This window comes from Drosophila suzukii, chromosome 3 (assembly GCF_043229965.1).
Source record: "Drosophila suzukii chromosome 3, CBGP_Dsuzu_IsoJpt1.0, whole genome shotgun sequence".
NCBI lineage: Eukaryota > Metazoa > Arthropoda > Insecta > Diptera > Drosophilidae > Drosophila > Drosophila suzukii.
Genome location: NC_092082.1, coordinates 37,555,326 through 37,577,564, shown reverse-complemented (window position 1 = coordinate 37,577,564; position 22,239 = coordinate 37,555,326). Strand labels below are relative to the sequence as shown.

At 37.8% G+C, this 22,239-nt stretch overlaps 1 protein-coding gene across 9 annotated transcripts in view; it reads right to left on the bottom strand.

Annotated features, from left to right (window-relative positions):
- Positions 1-22,239, bottom strand: part of scro (scarecrow) — an 83,407-nt gene that overhangs the window by 21,697 nt on the left and 39,471 nt on the right. For 8 of the 9 annotated variants that reach the window (XM_065868473.2, XM_065868471.2, XM_065868472.2 and 5 more), the window contains one exon: positions 20,492-20,587. In XM_065868473.2, the coding sequence (XP_065724545.1) occupies positions 20,492-20,587 (96 nt within the window). Of the gene's footprint in view, positions 1-20,491; positions 20,588-22,239 lie in introns of those variants that run through there. The other variant, XM_065868476.2, reaches the window with a different exon arrangement.

Genomic DNA, 22,239 nt, shown 5'->3' with positions numbered 1-22,239 from the left:
GTAGAGTAAAAGGGTATACCAGATTCATCGGAAAGTATGTAGCAGGCCGAAGGAAGCTTTTCCGACCCCATAATCTATATATATTATTGATCAGGATCACTAGCCGAGTCGATCTAGCCATGTCCGTCTGTCCGTCTGTCTATCCGTCCTGAGCTTCTTACGCAGCGCTAGTTTGCAGCGTGCCACGCCCACTCTAACGCCCACAAGCTGCCCAAAACTGTGGCTCTTACAGTTTTGATGCTAGAATAAAAATGTTAACTGAAATGTATTGTTCTCATCAATACCTATCGATTGAAAAAAAAATGGACCCGCCCACTTTAACGTCCACAAACCGCCCATAAACTTCAAAAAATCGTACATATGAACGCGGATATCTCGGAAACTATAAGAGACAGAGAATTGGAATTTAAGATTTCGATTCCGTAGCCTTGTACGCAGCGCAAGTTTGTTACGCGAACATGCCACGCCCACTCTACCGCCCTCAAACCGCCCAAGCCTGTGGCGCCCACAATTTTCTTGCTACATAAAAAATTTTAGCTGAAATGTATTAGTCTCGTATACCTATCGATTGTCCCAAAAAAAAGTTTGCCACGCCCACTCTAACGCCCATAACGCTTATATACGTCTACCGCCCAAAATAACCATATATTGAGATCGCGGGCAGGCTGTGCATTTCAATCTCGGTTTGCTGCTTGCATATCTCCATTTCCCGGGAGAGAGATTACGAAAGCTATGGGAAACCACAACAGAAAGCTATTAAAACAAATTCACCACAGCGTACAGAAGTTACAATAACAAAATGCACTGGCTTAAACCATAATGTAGCTTTGTTAAAATTGCTACAATAAATTAGTCAGTTAAACGATTTAAAACACAAACACTATGTTGGACTAGGTCACAAAGTAAGGCACCAGATGTTAATGACAAATTGAAAAAAATCACAGAGCACAAGATAAACATACCCAGTCGCAAGCGACGCTAAACCGATTACTTAAACTAGCTCAACATGATTTCACTGAAGCCTTGCTTGACATATCTTTTTGTGAAATTAACCATATTAGAAACTCACTAGGCCGTTTACTGAATCTGTGCTTTGTATTTAATCCGGACGGCGTGTTTCTGCCCAATGTAGCACCATAAAGTAAAAATGTATAGAGACACCATTTGCTCTGCCGCTCTCTTCGCCGAATTTGCCAATTATGCCACCCAGGAGAAAATCGAGAATTTCCCTAGTTTTTAAAATGATTGATGTGACTTTGTACTGTGTGACACTTGTCTGTGTTAGTATACAAATTTGAGAAGTCAACTAAGCGAATGCATTGTTACTTCCGGAGGCAAGTCTCCATTAACATGCTATAAATATTTGTATACTCTTGCAAGATGTATAAGAATTTCAGTCAGAAGTTTGCAACGCAGTGAAAGAGACGTTTCCGACCCCATAAAGTATATATATTTTGGATCAGCATCACTAGACGAATCAAGGGATTTAAAAACAATTTTCAAACAGAACTCATTTACACTGACCTTAGTAAAGGATTTGAGTCATCACATCAAATCTGGTTAGAAAACTCGACTACTTAATTTATCTGTTGATACTTACAGTTGTATCTTAAGTTATCTGAATGGCAGGACACAAAAGGTCCTTTTTTAAAAATTCTCTTCCTTGTTTACTTCAGGTGACGCAGTTTGGTGTCCCACAAGGGAGTAACCTGGAGCCGCTACTTTTTTCTATAGCCTAGCACTCACATCGACGAAAACCGCGAGCTAACCATAGGAGAAAGAAAGAAGTAAATAAGCGGCTAACGCTACCCAGATAAGCAAAGGAAATACCAGAAAAAATACCACATTTAGCAAGAGAACTTCAATGAACGCCGTTAGCTGTGTTCTGGAAAGATAAACCCTAAGCCACGCAAAAAATCACTCCAAGAGGTCAGTACAGATGAAAAAGGAAATGGAATTTAAGCTGTTGTCAATCATTGTGGCACTTAACACACAGGAACCAATACCGCAACAGGCGAAAGTATCTTTTTAGCAGAACCACCAGTAATACGATCTCCGGCGTGCTCTCCTTTGAAAGCTAATGCAAAGCTGGAGGAAGCGATGTCTTCTATAGGGACGGATAGACCGACCGCTAAGGGACAGCTGGAGGAGCCACTACCAGCCATTGCTAGGATGCTGGGCGACTTCCTGCAGCATCAGCGAAACAACCCCGTTCCCGATCTGATCCTAATAACACCCCTTTCGGAGTGCTCTAAGAAAATTTGTATCCTTACCTATCTAATCTAATAAGTGTATATATAATCGAACTGCCATAAGTTATAGCCTCTCAAGAACACAGAGTCATTTGCTGACGATTTAGAGCCGGGCCATTTTGCGTGCAGGGCTATAAGCTAGGAATATCACCACCTCAACGTTGTTCGTAACATGCTTTATCAAATTGAAAAAAAATTGGGAGCGCAATACAAAAAACCCGACCGTTTACTTGATGAGCATCACTAGACGAGTCGACCTTGCCATGTTCGTCTGACCGTTCGTCTTTCTGTCCGTTTCTGCACGAACTAGCCTCTCAATTTCAAAACAATCGGGATGAAACTTCTCCAAATGTGTTTTGTCAAAGGCAGGAGTGTACAAGTCAGAAAGAGCTGGATCGGACATATATTTCTTTTAGTTCCCATAGGGATGATCGGAAAAATAATGCAGAACAAATTTTTAAGCCCGTTACTCGTAAAGTAAAAGGGTATACTAGATTCGTCGGAAAGTATGTAACAGGTAGAAAGAAGCGTTTTCGACCCCATAAAGTACATATATTCTTGATCAGGATCACTAGCCGAGTCGGTCTAGCCATGTCCGACTGTCCGTCTGCCCGTCCGTCCGTATGAACGCTGAGATTTTTGAAACTATAAAAGCTAGAATTTTGGGACTTGACATGTAGATTCTTGAGCTTATTGCTCAGCGCAAGGTGACACGCCCACTCTAACGCCCTTATTCGGCCATAACGCTAAAAGATGTCTAGCACCCACATATTTGAATATTTTTGAAGAAAGAGAGATTTAGTTTTGATTATCAATTTTAAGTTGCATGCCGAAAATTGTTTTATTCGGGACATTCATTAAAAAGTTATAACAAATAAAGAGTACGGACAGCCGCCTTGCTACTTGTACATCTCTATCGTCCTCGCACTCCCTGAGTGCTCCCAGTACACTTAGTTGAGTAACGGTTATCTGATAGCTAATGGCGTCGAATATAACGTTGTCTCTTGTTATACCCTTGCAGAGGGTGTTATGATTTCAGTCAGAAGTTTGGAACGCAGTGAAGGAGACGTTTCCGACCACATAAAGTATATATATTCTCGATCAGCATCACCAGACGAGTCGATCTAGCCATTGCCGTCTGTCCGTCCGTTTCTACGCAAACTAATCGTTCAGTTTTAAGGCTATCGGGCTGAAACTTTCCCAAAAGTCTTATTTCTTTTACAGGTAGTATATAAGTCGAAATCAGCCGGATCGGACAACTATTTGTTTATTTATTTCTTTAGTGTTTTTATACCCTTGCCGAGAGTATATTGATTTTAGTCAGAAGTTTGCAACGCAGTGAAGGAGACGTTTCCGACCCCATAAAGTATATATATTCTTGATTAGCATGACTAGACGAGTCGATCTAGCCATGTCCGTCTGTCCTTCCGTTTCTACGCAAAATAGTCTCTCAGTTTTAAAGCAATCGGTCTGAAACTTTCCCAAATGTCTTATATGTTTTGCAGGTAGTATATAAGTCGGAACCAGCCGGATCGTACAACTATATCTTATAGCTCTTTAGTGTTTTTTAGCTTGGAAATAACATTTTTTAATTAGTTTTGAATTTCAAATTAAATTTTATCGAAATCGGAACGATCGCAAAATTGGTGGCAAAATAATATGAAACAAATTATAGCGTCGGTGTTTTTTAACATATAACCTCCTACGCTTGAAAAACTATTTTTTAATTAGTTCTGAATTTCGTATTTAACTTTATCAAAATCGGAACTTCGCACTGGACGACTTCTTCCCTTTACGTCTTGCTGAACTCTTGTTTAATAGCGTCGCTTTTTTATACTCCATGCTTTCTATGAAAGACTCGATATTCTTTAATCTACTCGATATTCTTTAATGTACTCGATTAATAGTAGTGGATAACAAAATAATAAACGGACAGTAGGAGAGCAATTAAAATTCAAAATAAGGTACAGGGCCTAAACCGTTGATGTCGCTGTTACTTTTACGCTACTAGGGTGATACACTAATACTAAATTTCCCAATCCTACATTCGGCCATCCTACAATTTTATTCGCCCCTGAATAAACTCCATTTCTTCATGAACTCGGCTGCTGTAGTTGTTAAATTCGGCCCCTCATGGTTTCCTACTTTTTGTACTTCGTAGCGCCCATGTTTCATCTTCTTTGTGACCTTATAGGGTCCGTCCGTTGCGTTCCTGTCCGTCTACCACAGCTAAAATGTGGTTGTATTTCTTTTTGGTTTCGCTAAGAGGACCGACATGATCAATGTGGTAAGTACCCAGAGGTTCTTCGACTGTCAATTGGTGTCAACAATCCTTTCTTTTTTCCTCTCTTTGAGTCTATTATCAAGCACTCTACGCAACTCTTGACGAACCTCTCCACTTTATCTTAAATGTTCGATACGCATGGATTTTGGGACGACTAGAAGCTCTTTCGCAACATCTTTACAGAGAATGTTGTTTCTAACAATAACGATATTTTGTTGAATCTTCGATAAAAAAGCAAGTTCTGACTTCTGTGCTGTATTAAAAACTTAAACTCTTGTAAGTACGTAGCCCATCTGGCGACTCTTGGTGGGACATCGTATTTTTTCATGGTCATCGCAAATGCTACGCAGTCGGTGACAATTGTAAAATGTACTCCCAACAGGTAAATGCGCCACTTCTTAACAGCGTTGATGACAGGTAATATTTCAAGCTTGTACGCGCTGTATTTTTCTTCGCACTGTGTAGTCTTTCTGTTCATAATTTCTACTGGGTGAAGTTGTTGATCTTCTGAGTCCTTTTGAATGAGGATTCCACAAAATCCATTAAATTCGGATTCGCGTCCTTATGAACTTCAGTTACTGCACAAGGATCGTACAGTCTTAGAACTGGGCCAGTAGCTAAAAGGCTCATCAGATTTTCAAAGCTAACTAAGCACTGATCATTAAGCTCAGTCTTGCGGAGTAAATCACTTAAAGGGTTTGCTTCCAGAGCATAGCCTTTCATGAAACAACGCAAATAAGATGTTAACCCCAAAAATCGCTCAGGTGCATTTCTGCTTTACGGGGCTGGGTAGCTAACAACTGCCTTGCGTTTTCGATTAGGTATACAAGAAATGTGATTTTTCGCTTCAAAAACTGACCTTTCTCCCACTTGATGCGCAACCCTGCTTTAGATGAAACTTCTAAGACTTCCTTCTAAACTGATAGTCCTGTTTGCTCATCTGCCGTTGGTATGATAATGTCGTCAATGTACAATAGATGACGATTTCTTAGCACAGCACCTACATAGCGGCAAAATACTGCGGGGGAGTTGCTTATTCCAAATGAGACGTGCGTGAACTCATATTGTCCTTTATGTGTTACGAAAGAAGTAAACTTTCTAGACTCAACTTCGATTGGCACGTGTAAAAATCCTAAATCTATGGTGGTGAAAACTTTGGAATCCTGCAAACGATCTAGCACGTCATCGATTAACGCCATCGGAAAGTTGTCCCTTTTTATCTTTATATTGAGCTTCCTATAATCGCAGCAGAAGCGATTCGATCCATCTTCCTTTGACACTAACACCACAGGTGATGCGTACTCTGAGCAACTCGGAATACCGATCTCCGCATCTAGCCATTCCTGAACTTGTTTTCGATTAGAACCATATTCTCGTAGAATGTACGCCTCGGATGTTGAAATATTGGTACATCATCTTCCAATATTTTTTTCATCTCGACTGGAGACCTAATTGTCTGTTTCGGTTCGTATTCTGTGATAAGCTTTTTTACCTCCGATTTTTTGACTCAAACCGATTCTGTGACGCACATCGCCTTGAAAGTTTCAGCAAATTCAACTTCGGTAGTTTTCGCAATGAAGCGAATTCCATTTGTGCTGAACAAAATGTCGACTTTCTGATAGCTGTATACTCTAACTCATTCCGTTTGACTACGTGGAAGGTTATTGTAAAGCTGATATTGTCAACGACAACATCTAGGTCAGAACTTCCTAGGGTAATTAATTCACCTTTCCCAATGCCTTTAAGATTTTTGATCTCTTTCGTAAGCTTAAGACCTTCGAATTTTCTGATCACATCTTCTCTCATGGGGCTCAGATCGCTGCCAGAATCTACCATAGTTCTAAAAGAAATATTCTGATCACTGAAGCTTTTGTAAATAAGACCTGCTTTTGGGGATATATCCTCGTTGCTCGTTGCTTCCTTATTGCCTGAAGAGGACTGCTGAGTTTCACCGCACTGTTTAGAAATGTGCCCGGTTTTGTGGCATTTTTAGCAAATAACTTCATCGACACATTCTTTTACAAAATGACCCTCCTTTCCGCACTTATAGCACTTTCTTGGTTTGCCTTGCATTAGTGTGAGTGTAACAAACACGAAGTTTGCGCGCGGCGTGCTGAAGCCTGACGTTTTTCTGCTTTGCACTGAGATCCTCTACCGCAGCAACAAAAAAGCGCGCCGAAGCTGTGAAAAAAAGACCCGAAGACCCATGCCGAAGTCACACGAACATCTACGTTGTACGTGAGCGAGCAGAGGATGGGCAGAACACTTCCCTATGCTCACTAGATAGGCCGCTGCCGATCCCAGGTCTAGAGTCTTCAATACCAATACATAATTTTGGTTATTTTTAGCATAACACAGATATTACAAATACACACTAGGCCGTGTTCTCACTATTTTTACACACTTTTTTACAATAAATTAATACTTTTTGATTCTAGCCACATCCAGCAGGTGGCTAAGTAGGTATCCCTGATCCTGATACTATTGTTGGTTCTCCTTTTCTTCTGAACTGAAATATGCAGGGGCTTTATTCTGTAGTCCATTGACCTATCAGTATTACTTTAACTTACGAAAAGTAGTATCACTCAAAGGATATATGTTTCCTTCTGTGTTTGAGTTAATATATACTATCAGGAATATTTTCATGTACATCACTACTATTTTTTTCAGTTTTATTTATTAGTTATCAGTTTCTTCTTAAATAGTTGTTTAAATCATACCCTTGATATAAGATATTTAATTGGTTCCTTCATTGGTTTTCTTACAAAGTGAACCCATAATTGAGGCCGAGTTTTTGAGGACACAATTTTTGTTAGGACCTTTTATCAATTCTTTGGTATATCGTTCTTCCTCAATGTGATTGTTTGAAACATTCTTCCAAACAACAATACGCAAGAAACAAGAAACTAGATAGAGCAGCATTGTGCTTACGGGGTTCTCCTCAGTTTGAAAATGTTGTATTTTCTCTTTATACTTATCGATATCGAGACGAAAGCGATGTCGATTTTAGTATTCTGAGTCAAAAGCAGTGTCGGTTTTGGGGTTGGGAAGACGTAGCAAGAATTAGCGTAATATCTGTATCGCTGTAAATTCACTTCTTCGTTTTTGTGCAAAGTGTACGGTTAAGTTGATGAGTGAAATTGAAAATGATTGTAAATAAGAGGATCTGGACCGAGAGTTCATCTTAATAAAGGACATTTCTCACATAAAACGCAAGTAAATCAGAATTTGTGTTATTTTGTTATAAGTTTTCTATTCGAACACGTTTTTCTGAAGAAAACGAAATTGGTAGCACGTTGTATTAACTTGTTTTTAAACATATGTACAGAAATATATTTATTTACGTACATGCTGGATAATAAACTAATGCGTCGTATAATTAACACAGACTTGAAACTGCAAGCACGATGACACACAAACAAAATCTCAAAAGAACACATATATGTTATGGGAGTTATTATACCCGTTACTCGCAGAGTATGAACGCTGAGCTCTCGGAAACTATACAAGCTACAATACTGGGATTAGGCATGCAGATTCCTGAGATTTTTGCGCACCGCAAGTTTATATCAGCAGAGTGCTACGCCCACTCTAACGCCCACAAACCGCCCAAAACTGTGGCTCCTACAGTTTTGATGCTAGAATAAAAATTTTAACTGAAATGTATCGTTCTCGTCAATACCTATCGATTGACCCAAAAAAAGTTTGCCACGCCCACTCTAACGCCCACAAACCGCCCAAACCTGTGGCGCCCACAATTTTCATGCTAGATACAAAAATTTTAACTGAAATGTATTGGTCTCGTCAATACCTATCGATTGATCAAAAAAAAAGTTTGCTACGCCCACTCTAACGTACATAAAGCTTAAATCTGTCTTCCGCCGGTAGGTGGCGCATTTCAATCTCGCTTTGCTGCTTGCATATCTCCATTTCCCTTTGGTCCCATTAGCTGAGTAACGGGTATCTGATAGTCGCGGTACTCGACTATAGCGTTCTCCCTTGTTTTTATCTGAAATGTTGGCAAAATAATAACAACCGATTATTTTTTTACATTATGTAATTTAACGTTATACACAAACTTAACAAAAAAAGGCATTGCCATTTCTTTACTTCTGTCAAATGGATTTTTTTTTGTTTAGTTTTACACAAATGGAATAATATATTAATATTAATATCAATATTAATATGAATAATTATAATAATAATGTATTGTTTTAGGTGCCGCAGTTTCTTACGAGTGCCTTAGGTTCACAAGGGATGACGAAATAAAATAGGCTATTCCACCGAATTCGATTAATTAAGAATTATAATTACAGCTGCGGCAACAAAAATATCACCAATGTGTTTGCAATTCCTCTTTGTGCTACAAAATGGTCATTTCTTGCAATATTTTTATTCTGTTTGTAAGGGTAAGTAGTGTTACATATCTATTAACTAAAATAAAAGTGGTTATGCCCTCAATGCGAATGGTTTTTCAAATTTCGATACATTTATCAAAAATGTAGCAAAGTTATACCTCAACAAAAATAGCACCACTTAAAGAAAAGGCTTAAAAATTTAAAAATAACGCGATTTGAAAATTTGTTTGATTGAAATGTATGATGTTATACATCATAAGGTAAACAAATATTGTTTTAAAGCTTGGGATGCAACAACAACAACAACGACCGGCCTTGACGTCACTAGACACCAGAATCTTTCCTTGTGTTGTGTGACTCTTTCAAAATAGCTCCAGGGTAGTTTTTTCTTCGGTTTTGCATAATAAACATAGTTTTTTAACATTTCTGCCAAGATTTTAAATGTGTTTTAGTTCTGGGGTTTGAAAGGCCCCCATTATACCATTTAGCTTAAGTGTTTTGAAACTTTGGAGGACTCTCTATCTGATTTTTTGGTTTATAATCGTGGTAAAGTTTCCAAAATAAATTATTTATTTATTAAACAAATTAAGCTAAGCATACAATGACTAACTTAATTGCAAAATTACCAAGCACTGGCTGCGGTGGCCTTCGACTCTGGTTGTGATTTAATTATTCTATGTATTTATTAAGGTTATATCTATATATATATACATTTGTTTTTCATATTTTACATTACTTCTTATATTAAGAGCTTTGCTTTTTTAATGTATTCGTGCATTTTTTAATGTTTTCTGCAGATGGGCATTCTAAGGCTTGTATAGGTAGCTGGGGCCCAAAAAAGTTTGATCTAAGGCTTGACAGACCAGGGCCATCATTTAGTAAGTGGATAATGTTCGGATGTCCACCGCAGAAACTACAAATTTGACTATTTTGCCCTTTTGATAGGTGCTCGTGAGTTTGTTCAGTGTGTCCTATTCGAAGCCGGATAAAAGTGTTGCACTGGGGTCTACCGATCGCAGCTGGGAGATGTATTTTGGTGCATGTAGGATTTAATCTCCTGTTCCTATGGTTAAAACTATTCCATACCAACATCTTTTGGGTTTGAAAGTGGTGATATATCAGTATGTGTATATCTTTGCAATTGATGGGAGTAAACATGAAGGGTGGGGAGCAGCCCATGTTGCGAGCTGCGTCTTCGTTTCCTCGTATGCCCTGATGGCTAGGGACCCAGAAGAATGTAATTTTTGTGTAGTACTTTTTGCTTATCTTTGTATCTCCCGTATGGTGGGGTCGCGATACTCGGTGTTATTTATTGCTAGCAGAGAAGAGAGACTGTCGGTGCAGACAACAAATTTCCCCTTGTGATCGATGACAAAGCGGCAGGCTACTAATATAGCAGTGGCTTCTGCAACGAATATGGAAATGTAAGGGTGGAGGCTTCCCCCCACTATGATGGAGTTGTTGGCGTCTACAACCGCGAATGAGGTTGATTCCAATGTTTTGGATCCGTCGGTATACAGCCAATGTTTTCCCCCGAGGCGCTCTTTTTTGCTTTGAAATCGGGTGCGATATACTGAGCTAGGAGCGGGTCACTTGCTTGAGATACGCAGGTTGGTGTTTATAATTGGTTGCTTCTGAGACCAGGTTGGAAATGGCTCGGACGACTCGAAACGGTTTGGTGGGGGTAGGTCCAATTCTTGAATAAAGTTAGCGCATATTCGGAGAGTATAAAGGCATTTATATTTCCTTCTATCTTTGAAAGTGCTCTTAAAGTCATCAGCCAGTAACCGATTTGGAGTGGTGTACAATTTTGGAATAAGTTGGGAGGTTGGTTCTTTTATCCTTGTGGGATTGCTGGGTAGTCCTGATTCCGAAAGTATGCGCTTTATAGGAGACGTAGGAAAGGCGTAGATTGATCTGCGTGCAGCTTCATGGTGTGGTGGTTGCATTTTCTTGATATGTGTGGCTGCGCACCAGCCGAAGATGGGGAGACCGTAGTCTATTTTGGAGAGCATTAATGCTCTGGTTATGTTTATAAGAGTATTAATATGTACATGGGAATACTTAGAGCTGAGAAATTTAAATATTTAGTCGAGATTCTAGCTGTTTTCTTAATATTAAACAGTGTGTTTTAAATGTAAACCTAGAGTCGAAGGTAATCCCTAAAATTTTCAGATTATCCGTTTTGCTTATACTTTTGTTCCTGAATACTATTTCCGGAAAGTTACACATATATGTAGGACATACGACATTACGACATATATGTAGGACTTAGCATTTTTCAATGGAAAGTGAAGCCCCGGATGAAGTAGAGAAAGTTTCCTTGACGGAATCGAGTTTTTTTTTTTGTAAAAATAAAGGCATCGTCCGCAACAGCGAGACAACAGCCTGTTAAAGATGGAGGTGATCTGTTTGGAAGTTTGAATGGCAAGTTCCATTTCCAAGAGAGTGAATTTTTGCTCAAGTTGCTTCGGAGAATTGCATGGAGTTATGTTGGTAAGTTCTGTTTACGTAGCTTTGTTTTTGATCAACGTAATTCCGAGAGAAATTGCAGTCTGCAGAGTAATTTGACCAAGTATTACCAAATTCTTCAGCTATTTTACTCTCACTGGTAACAAACACAGCTTCTGTTTTTAGGCACTCTATTGGGGTGGGAGGCACTCCCGCTAGGCACTTGACATCGGACCATATCATTTTGAGCTGGACTGGGGACAGATTCGTGAGGTTAACCGAGAGTTGAATTTCTTGTATTCCAAAAGGTTTGAAGTGGTCAAGTTGGACTTGAAAGTGTAGAACAAAGCTTGTTTTTCACTTCTAAGCTCCAGAAGGGTGTTATACCACATGGGAACTCTGGCTTTGTGCCGTATACACTTGGTTTGCGGAACAATACGATTGGGCGCAGCACGGCTGCATTTGGTTACCCCAGCGACTTGGTGGTTAATAAAGTTTGGTTTCCACTGTAGAGGAATATTAGCACATTCCCTCTCGAAGAGTTTCCAATTTGCTAGATCGGTTTAGTATTTTGGCAAAGGGGGGAACTGTCTGGGCTGAGATTCAGGCACAGAACAATTTGTATGAGAAAGTGATCACCACCATGTGGAGACTTGGAAATGGACCAGTCCGAAATATGTGCCAGTCGTGGAGAAATGAAAGATACATCCTAAATGTGTAAATGTGTTATGGGTAGAAATGTGGGTTGCTGAGCCACCGTTTCGAATGATCATATTGGAATCGACTTTAAAATATCGCTGCTAGTGAATGCCTGTTAAGAGGGAATGTATATATTTATAATGGTAATTAGCCTATAAAGACTGAGTTGAAGGGCCGTGCTAAAAGCATTTGTATTTATTACTTTGTAGGTGTGAGTGATATGCTGCTTTATGAGCACACCAATACCTTGCTTACTTGTGGTATTATGTGCAAGGCTGGGAAAATAGCCAACAGCCTTTTGGGCAGAAGTGGAAGTTATGGGGCAAGGGTTTCTTGCAGGCATAAAACATCGGGGGATATGTCGTTCAGGATTAGTTTAAGTTTATTGTAGTTGTTGAAATTACCATTTATGTTCCATTGAATAATTTTAACAGGCATAGAGAGTAAATAGATTATGTTTTACGTTTACCATTTAATTTCATAGTTTAGATGTTTTTAAAAGTCTTGAACCATAGATGAATCAGAGTGAAGAGGCAAGGTGTTTCAGCGCAGTTTGCGCACTCAGTTCTGGTGCATGTTATAGTGGCGTGAGGGGGGAGGTTACAGGTACAGCACATGACAGTGTTTTTGCATTATTTTGCCGTAGGTCCAAGTTTTTGCATCTCATTGGATTGGGAATATATTCCCTAACCTTGACTGTGTGCCAACAAATATCCAGTTTGCTTGGAAAGTTGTATAAGTCAAAGGTTACCAAGATCACGCCAGTGGGTTTTATGACCCCATCATTAATCCGGGTGAATTTAAATACGTCGTGGACGTTCTGGAATTTCAATTCGGCATTTATCTCAGCTCGTGGTAGATCTCAGGAGATCTCAGGGCTTATACGAACAGACGGACTTGGCTAGATCGACTCGGCTAGTGGTTCCTTCTGCCTGTTACATACTTTCCGACGAATCTAGCATACCCTTTTACTCTACGAGTAACGGGTATAATAATAACAAGAAAATACTGCTTTGATTTTTATTTAATATAAGCTGTCTTATTTAATTTTGGTGAAACTCATGGAGGTCTTAGGACAACATTTTATGGCAGAATTTTTTATCTGAAAGGTTGGCCAAAATAATAATAACGAGTATTTTTTTTACACCACGTAATTTAAAGTTATACATAAATATAACAAAATAAATAAAATATAAATATAAATAAATAAAATAAATAAATCCTATATAATATAAAAATGTTTTGAGACCATAAAGAAAATCTCAATATGTTTCACAAAGAATCAAAGACATCACTTTCTTTCCATCCATACATACTTTATAGAGTCGGAAACGCTATCTTCTACATGTTACATACTTCTTTGCTCTACGAGTAACGGGTATAAATGCCACAATTACCAATTACCACTCAGTTCTGGTGCATGTTATAGTGGCGTGAGGGGGGAGGTTACAGGTACAGCACATGACAGTGTTTTTGCATTATTTTGCCGTAGGTCCAAGTTTTTGCATCTCATTGGATTGGGAATATATTCCCTAACCTTGACTGTGTGCCAACAAATATCCAGTTTGCTTGGAAAGTTGTATAAGTCAAAGGTTACCAAGATCACGCCAGTGGGTTTTATGACCCCATCATTAATCCGGGTGAATTTAAATACGTCGTGGACGTTCTGGAATTTCAATTCGGCATTTATCTCAGCTCGTGGTACTTAGCTTCAATTTCGCAAATACCAAGTACGTGATCGGCTTTTAGAAATTTTTCAGCCACATCTTTGGTTTAAATCAGAATCAGCAGACTCCCATCCTTGAGGGTGGATGATTATGAGTGCTCCATCGAGCACAGCGTTGAATAAATAAATAATAGTTAACTTTGTATTACATAAAATAGCATCATAATTTCTGAGCTATCAAAGTGAACATGTTGATCCTGTATGGGTTTCCTAATGAGTTTCCCTTTTATTGTGGGCCTTATTTAAGACTGTCCTTCAAATTCACCCATGCTCTGCAGTCTAGGTAGATTTTTTTTTGGACGTCAAGCGCATAATTTTTGTTTATGTCCATTATATGCAACTTTTTATGTACTTACAAAAAATCAACTTTATGGATTACCCCTTCTTAGTTCATAAGGACTTCTAATTCGCGCAAATGGGTTCAATAGGCTGTATTAAAAAATGATTTATTCCTAAAAAGATTTAACTAAATATGTATTTTATATATAAAAACATATTTTATATATAAAACATTGCCAAGACTTATTTAAAATTTGACAGCATTTAGGAGTAGATAATAAAACGAAAAAAAAAGTTTAATTGCTATAACAAATCCAAAATAATATCTCATTAAATCGGTTTAAACCGAAATTATGGCGTACAGTAGACAATCGATTCAAAGAAAAATAAAAATTAGTTCCACCAGAGCAATTGTGAACATGTTGTGAGTTTTAATTTTTTGTGTCAAATTCTAAAGACATGGACAATGGTGTATGAATATAGACTATTTTTTAGTAATGCCGTCATGTATTGAGAGTGTGTTTCAGCAAGAATTTTCGGCATAAGTCCAATGACCTAGGCCACATAATTCAATATGTGAGCAAACGTAGGTTTTTGGTGTTCTTAGCTATACCGCGGAACCTGTAGGTGATGGAACACAAATTTGTATGGGACTTTTACTCAGGAGGATCCAATTGTCATGGAAAACTAGAAATGGTTCGTGGAAAATTTTGGCTGTGTACCTGAGTTATTAGTCAGAAAAGCGAAATTCTGACGAAAGCGCAATTCCAATTTGAATTTGTAGAAGTTTGGGCAAAATTACTTCCTTTATAGTTTTCATCATTATCCAAAGCCCTGAGATAACACTCATAGTTTTCTTCTTCATCGGCTAGTTTTGGATACCAGTTTCATCCGGTAATTAAGCTTGTGACAAACAGTGTGACACTAACATATCCGTTCTAGGTGTTTATTCTACTTACATATTTGCGTATTTTACGAGATACTGTATACTACTATACTACTGTACTGTAGTAAAACTTTAACGGGCTTGTGATTGCTTTCTACTAAAAACTCTCAAAAGTAAACATAATAGTAAAAACATCAGGTTATACAGCTTAAGTCGGAACACTTGTTAATTACAAGTTGTTATAGTTTTAAGGAAGTCTTTTAGTTCTTATTGATGTTATACAGTCCACACAAACACGGTATCATTCATAGAAAGATTTCTCAGCTTTGTAAATCTAAAAGACAAGTCTGGAATGTATTTAGATATGTACTTAAAAAGTCCAAGAATACGTAGAACTCTAGCTTTATCTTCTGGAATTTTAATATTTTGAATGGACTTTCGATAGGATATGACTCATAAGCGCAACAGCACTTTCCTGTGCTTTTTCTTTGTCAGGATTGAAACGTACCCCATATCTTTTAGCCCTCTAAAGTACTTTCCCCTAAAAGTCCTATGTCGTCAAAGTGCACTGTTATATAAATATGATATGTCCCTAGGCGAAAAAAGCTTATTTCCCCTCTTTTTGTAAAGTTCGATCGAACTTGTAATTCATTCCCACCTCATTCTGCACCGCTCTTGCTCACTGTTTTGTTTTTGTTTTTAATCGAAATCCCTATTGCTGTTGCTTCGCACCCAAGTTAGCTTCAAACTTGGCCTTGAATTGGCTCTTAGCAGAGGTTGGGCAGAGGTCCGGGCAGAGCAATTGGCGACTCTATATAGATTCTTACTCTATGGCTACAGTAAAGGAAAATATAATCTCTCCAGTAACTTACTGCACCAGTTGGGCGAATAATTTGCAATAGTGAAAAATCAAACAGAAAACTCAGACTTTGCTTAGGCAATTCAACGAGAACATTACCTGATACCAACGATAGATGATTTCACGATACAATTATCTTGAAAAAAGGTCTTAACAATTTTGATGGGTTATGAAAAATGGAACTTTATGAAGCTAGTTCCGATTTAACGAAAAATTTTATTTCAAATTTAATCGTGATCTATTTGGAATTATTAGCGCTCCTGAAGTGTTCATACGTAACTGCAAAAAGAATTTTTCAAAGATCATTTTGCTTATATTTTTTATGGTTTTTTAAAGGCGACACTGTCGGAAAAAATTTGTATGAAAAAGAGAAAAATATGCCTAAAATGCATGTTTCTAAGCATTTTCAAAAAATCATAAAAAATATAAGCAAAATGATTTTTGAAAAATTCTTTTTGCAGTTACTATTATTTTTGTTTGAAGAAACTTTTTGCATCAAAAAATTTAAGTTTTCAAGTCGAGGAAAAAAGTTCAAAAAGGACATTTTCACACAAATTCGTCCTTTTCAATAAGTACTGAATGTGTTAAGAAATGTATTGTATCACTCAAACGGTATTTAAATTACCTTTCCATTGATGCCAAAGTTAACAAGATGTAAGTTCAAATTATGAATATATTTAACTTTTTTTTTGTGAAAATACTTTTGACCACCCTTGTAGCCTCATTTTCTAAAGAGAGCGGCAGAGCAATTGGCGCATCTATATAGTTCATTACTCTATGCTGTAGCACTTAACTCTTGCTACAATGCCCCTAACAAAATTTGCGTCCAATTTTCCTTACAGTGCAACCCAGACTGCGCACCTTGTCTTACAGTAATAGACTGTTTCATTGGCTGCTAGCAAGGTCCCTGAAACAGTCGCTTCAAATTTTCCGAATGATTCGCGAACTCTTCCGGACAAATAGTTCGCGAGTTCTTCATATCAGATGACTCGCGAATTCTTGAGGTCGAATGGTCAAATGGTCATGTAACTGGATGTAAATAAATTATGTTTTTAGTTAGAAAAAGCTGAAAAAATTATTAATTTCCTAGAGTCGATCCCTTTATTGTCTTATAATTTTTTGATGGATGGGTGGTTTTTTGGCATAAAGGTAGACATTGTTAATCAAAACAAAATGTCTTTCACACATTTACAAAATCTTTAAAAAATGTTAAGATATACAGGTTTTAGTGTGGGCGTATGGGCATTTGTGGGCGTTAGATTAGGCTGAAATAAACTTGCACTGTCTCAGAACCTGCAAACCAAATCCCAAATCTGAGATCTCAGCTCTTATACGAACGGACAGACAGACAGATAGGAGGACAAGACTAGATCGACTCGGCTGGTGATTCTGACCAAAAATATATACACTGTTTATGGTCGGAAACGCTTCCTTCTACCTGTTAAATAATTTCCGACGAATCTTGTATACCCCTTTAATCTACGAGTAATGTGTACAATATAAAAATTGGGACTGTTTTTAGGCGTTTAAAACAAAATAAGATTTACACTGTACAAAATCTTTTAAAATGTGGTCGCCAGATTTTCTACATTTTTTTTATGGTCTCAAAACGATTTCATCTTTTTATAAATATATTCTACCGATTTGTCCCAATCGGATATCTTGCAGATTCTTGGGTTTCGGGCTGCTACGCAACATAAATTTGGTTGTACGAACCTGCAATATCTCTGAGCTAGTCGCGTCGTTTATGTAGCACGTAGAACGTTCGAAAACAGCTCGATACAACATAATTTAAAAACAAAAAAGAACGCTAAAGTCGAGTACCTCGACTATCACAGCTGTAAAGCGAGATTGAAATGCTTCAACTACCCGCGGTCTCAATATATGGGTATGTGGGCGGTAGACAGATTTACGCGTTATGGGCGTTAGAGTGGGCGTGGCAAACTTTTTTTTGGGTCAACCGGTAGGTATTGGCGAGACTAATACATTTCAGTTATAATTTTTGTCTAGCATGAAAATTGTGGGCGCCATAGGCTTAGTCAATTTGTGGGCGTTAGAGTGGGCGCTAAAACTTTTTTTAAATCAATCGATAGGTATTGACGAGACTAATACATTTCAGTTAACATTTTTTATCTACCATAAAAATTGTAGGCGCCACAGACTTGGGCGGTTTGTGGGCGTTAAAGTGGGCGTGCCCTATTCGCGTAACAAACTTGTGCTGCGTACAAGGCTTCGGAATCTAGATCTGAACTCCCAATACTCTATCAGTAATAGTTTCCGAGATATCCGCGTACATGTTTACGATTTTTTGAAGTTTGTGGGCATGGCAAACTTTCGTCAATCGATAGGTATTGATGAGAACAAAACATTTCAGTTAAATTTTTTGTTCTAGCATCAAAACTGTAGGAGAAAAAGTTTTGGGCGGTTTGTGGGCGTTGGAGTGGCCGTGGCACCCTGCTAAAACATACTTGAGCTGCGCAAGAAGCTCAGGAATCTGCATCCCAAATCCCAATAGCCTAGCTCTTATAGTTTCGGAGATCTCAGGGCTTATACGAACAGACGGACTTGGCTAGATCGACTCGGCTAGTGGTTCCTTCTGCCTGTTACATGCTTTCCGACGAATCTAGCATACCCTTTTATTCTACGAGTAACGGGTATAATAATAACAAGAAAATACTGCTTTGATTTTTATTTAATATAAGCTGTCTTATTTAATTTTGGTGAAACTCATGGAGGTCTTAGGACAACATTTTATGGCAGAATTTTTTATCTGAAAGGTTGGCCAAAATAATAATAACGAGTATTTTTTTTACACCACGTAATTTAAAGTTATACATAAATATAACAAAATAAATAAAATATAAATATAAATAAATAAAATAAATAAATCCTATATAATATAAAAATGTTTTGAGACCATAAAGAAAATCTCAATATGTTTCACAAAGAATCAAAGACATCACTTTCTTTCCATCCATACATACTTTATAGAGTCGGAAACGCTATCTTCTACATGTTACATACTTCTTTGCTCTACGAGTAACGGGTATAAATGCCACAATTACCAGAGCTGATGGACATTTTTTATTTGTTTTTATCCTAGTACACGTTTTTAGAGGTCTACATAAAGATATTTTATAATTGTAAGGGTGTGATATTAACAATGCCTACCACTTAATACATAATTGTCATTAGGTTAAGCAATTACTTTTGCGGTTTGCACAAGAGGTTCAAGATGCGACGTGTTATAACAATAAAAACATTTGAATTGTGCTGTCACCCTTCAGAGGTATTTTTCGGAAATTTTCCTTAATGGATACCCTCATAAACAGAGATGTTGATTACCCCTGAATAAAGCAAACAAAATATATGTATTCACAACAGTCTCTGTTTATGAAAGATAAAAGTGCATTAAAGAACAATGAACAGTATAATACATTTTAAACACACCCCTAAACTGAATTGAAAAGTGGTCATTGTTTGATCATGCTCTTCGCTTTTAAAGGGCATGAGCATTGTGCTAGCGTAAAGGCAGTAAGGAACCTAAATAATAAAACCATATGTGTGTAAATATGTTCGTATTTATGTCTGTATTTATGTATTCAGACCTAAAGGATTTGAAAAACTGTTTATCTATTTATAGCTTTTCATTGACGAAAGTAGATTCGTCGGAAAGTAAGTAACAGGTAAAAGGAAGCGATTCCGATAGTATATATTATATTCTTTACCAGGATCACTAGCCGAGTCGATCTAGCCATGTCCGCCTATCCGTCTGTCCGTCCGTCCGGATGAACACTGAGATCCCGGAAACTATAAGAGCTAGGCTATTGAAATTTGGCGTGCAGATTCCTGAGCTTCTTACCCAGCGCAAGTTTGTTTCAGCAGAGTGCCACACCCACTCTAACGCCCACAAGCCGCCCAAAACTGTGGCTCCTACAGTTTTGATGCTAGAATAAAAATTTTAACTGAAATGTATTGATTTCATCAATACCTGTCGATTGACCCAAAAAAAACGCCCACGCCCACTTTAACACCCACAAACCGTTCAAACCTGTGACGCCCACAATTTTCATGCTAGATAAAAAATTTTAACTGAAATGTATTGGTCTCGTCAATACCTATCGATTGATCCAAAAAATTTGCCACGTCCACTCTAACGCCCATAACGCTTAGATCTGTCTACCGCAGGTACGTGGCGCATTTTAATCTCGCTTTGCTGCTTGCATATCTCCATTTCTCTTTGGTCACTTTAGCTGAGTAACGGGTATCTGATAGTCGAGGTTCTCGACTATAGCGTTCTTCCTTGTTTTACATTCAAAACACCATGTTTTAGGTAAAATTCCTTATATTTCTGAACTTTTTTTTTGCAATACTATTTAATAAAAAAACTCAAGGACCAGGATTGAGCCAAATTATCTTATTAGTTCGAATTTTTTAAGAACACCAACATGTAGTTTTACAATTGACATCGTTTCTTTTGTATTTATTTTTCTGAAATCTCTACCTATAAAATAATTTTTGGACACTTCGAAAATATTGTAGTATACAAATCTAGTTACTCGTAGAGTAAGAGTAACGGGTATAAAAACCAGCTTGAGGGTGGTTTTGTGTCACCCATAAATTGGGTGACATAATGAATTTTAGTTTCTATGCTTTACAGGAGTCTGCCTTAAATTATAACAATCTCTGTGACTTACCTGTGTTGGGGTTAAATGAATAAGACTGGCCAAGTGTTCTCGTTCCGGGGCGGATAGATACCTCTGCTGCTTAAATCTCCTTTCAAGTTCGTACACCTAAAACAAATTGTAAATTTATTGAGTTAACCATAAGTATACAAGAACACAAGAGAGAATGCTAATGCCTACTCAGCTAACGGAGCGCGAGAAAGATGGATCAGAAAAGAGACTTTAATTTCTAGTGAATGGTTCGACTTAAACAATTTGTGATAGGTAAAATTCTAACTTTTACTTTCACAATATCTTTAAAAATGTGTTTTTTCGGGTCAATCGATAGCTATTGACGAAACCAATACATTCTTGTAAAATTTTTGTTCTAGCATTAAGAACGGTGGGCACCACAGGTTTCAGTCGACTGGTTGGCACTAGAGTAGGCATACCTTTGACGAAGTATACATTCATAAAATTATTTTTCTAAACACTAGAAAATTCGCCCTAAAAATGAAATCGCCCTAACATTAAGAAAAATTGCCCTAAGTATAGGAAAAATTGCAAATATGAACTTGGATATCTCGGAAACTATCAAAGATAGAGAATTGGGATTTCAGATTTAGATTCCGTAGCCTTATACGCAGCGCAAGTTTGTTACGCGAATATGCCACGCCCACTCTAACGCCCACAAACCGCGAAAACCTGTGACGCCCACAATTTTTATGCTAGATCAAAAATGTTAACTGAGATGTTTTGGTCTCGTAAATACCTATCGATTGATTCAAAAAATTTGCCACGTCTACTCTAACGCCCATAACGCTTAAATCTGTCTACCAAAGGTAGGTGGCGCATTTCAATCTCGCTTTGCTGCTTGCGTATCTCCATTTTTCTTAGACCGTTTAGCTGAGTAACGGGTATCTAACTATAGCGTTCTTCCATGTTTTATATTAAGATCCATTGACTCTGAACCAGTAATGTATTCGTAATAAATCACTGTTTGGCGCCACTATACAATAAGAAATATTAAGTATAAATGTTTGTGGTTTGTGGACATTAAGGTGTCTAACTTTTTTGTGGTAAATCGATAGCTATTGATGAGAACAATACATTTCAGTTAAAGTTTTTATTCTAGCATCAAGTGGGCTTTAGAGTGCGCGTGGCAACCTGCTTAAACAAGCAAAAAAAATATTATATTTAAAGAAACCATATCACATTGAAAACGGTTTGATTGGTTAGGTTATGTATAAACGTCATTAAAAACAAGAAAGGAAGTTACTTCGGCAAGCCGAAGTTTGTAAACCCTTGCAGTTATAACTATACCCGTTACTCGTAGAGTAAAAGCGTATACTAGATTCGTCGGAATGTATGTAACAGGCAGAAGGAAGCGTTTCCGACCCCATAAAGTATACATGTTCTTGATCAGGATCACTAGCCGAGTCGATCTAGCCATGTCCGTCTGTCCGTCTGTCTGTCCGGATGAACGCTGAGATCTCGGAAACTATGGGAGCTAGGCTATTGAGATTTGGCGTGCAGATTCCTGAGCTTCTTACGCAGCACAAGTTTGTTTCAGTAGAATGCCACGCCCACTCTAACGCCCACAAACCGCCCAAAACTGTGGCTCCTACAGTTTTGATGCTAGAATAAAAATTTTAACTGAAATGTAATGTTCTCATCTATACCTATCGATTGACCCAAAAAAAAGTTTTGCTCTTGGTTAGTGGGCGTGGCAAACTTTTGCATTAACCGATACGTATTGACGAGACTAATACATTTCAGTT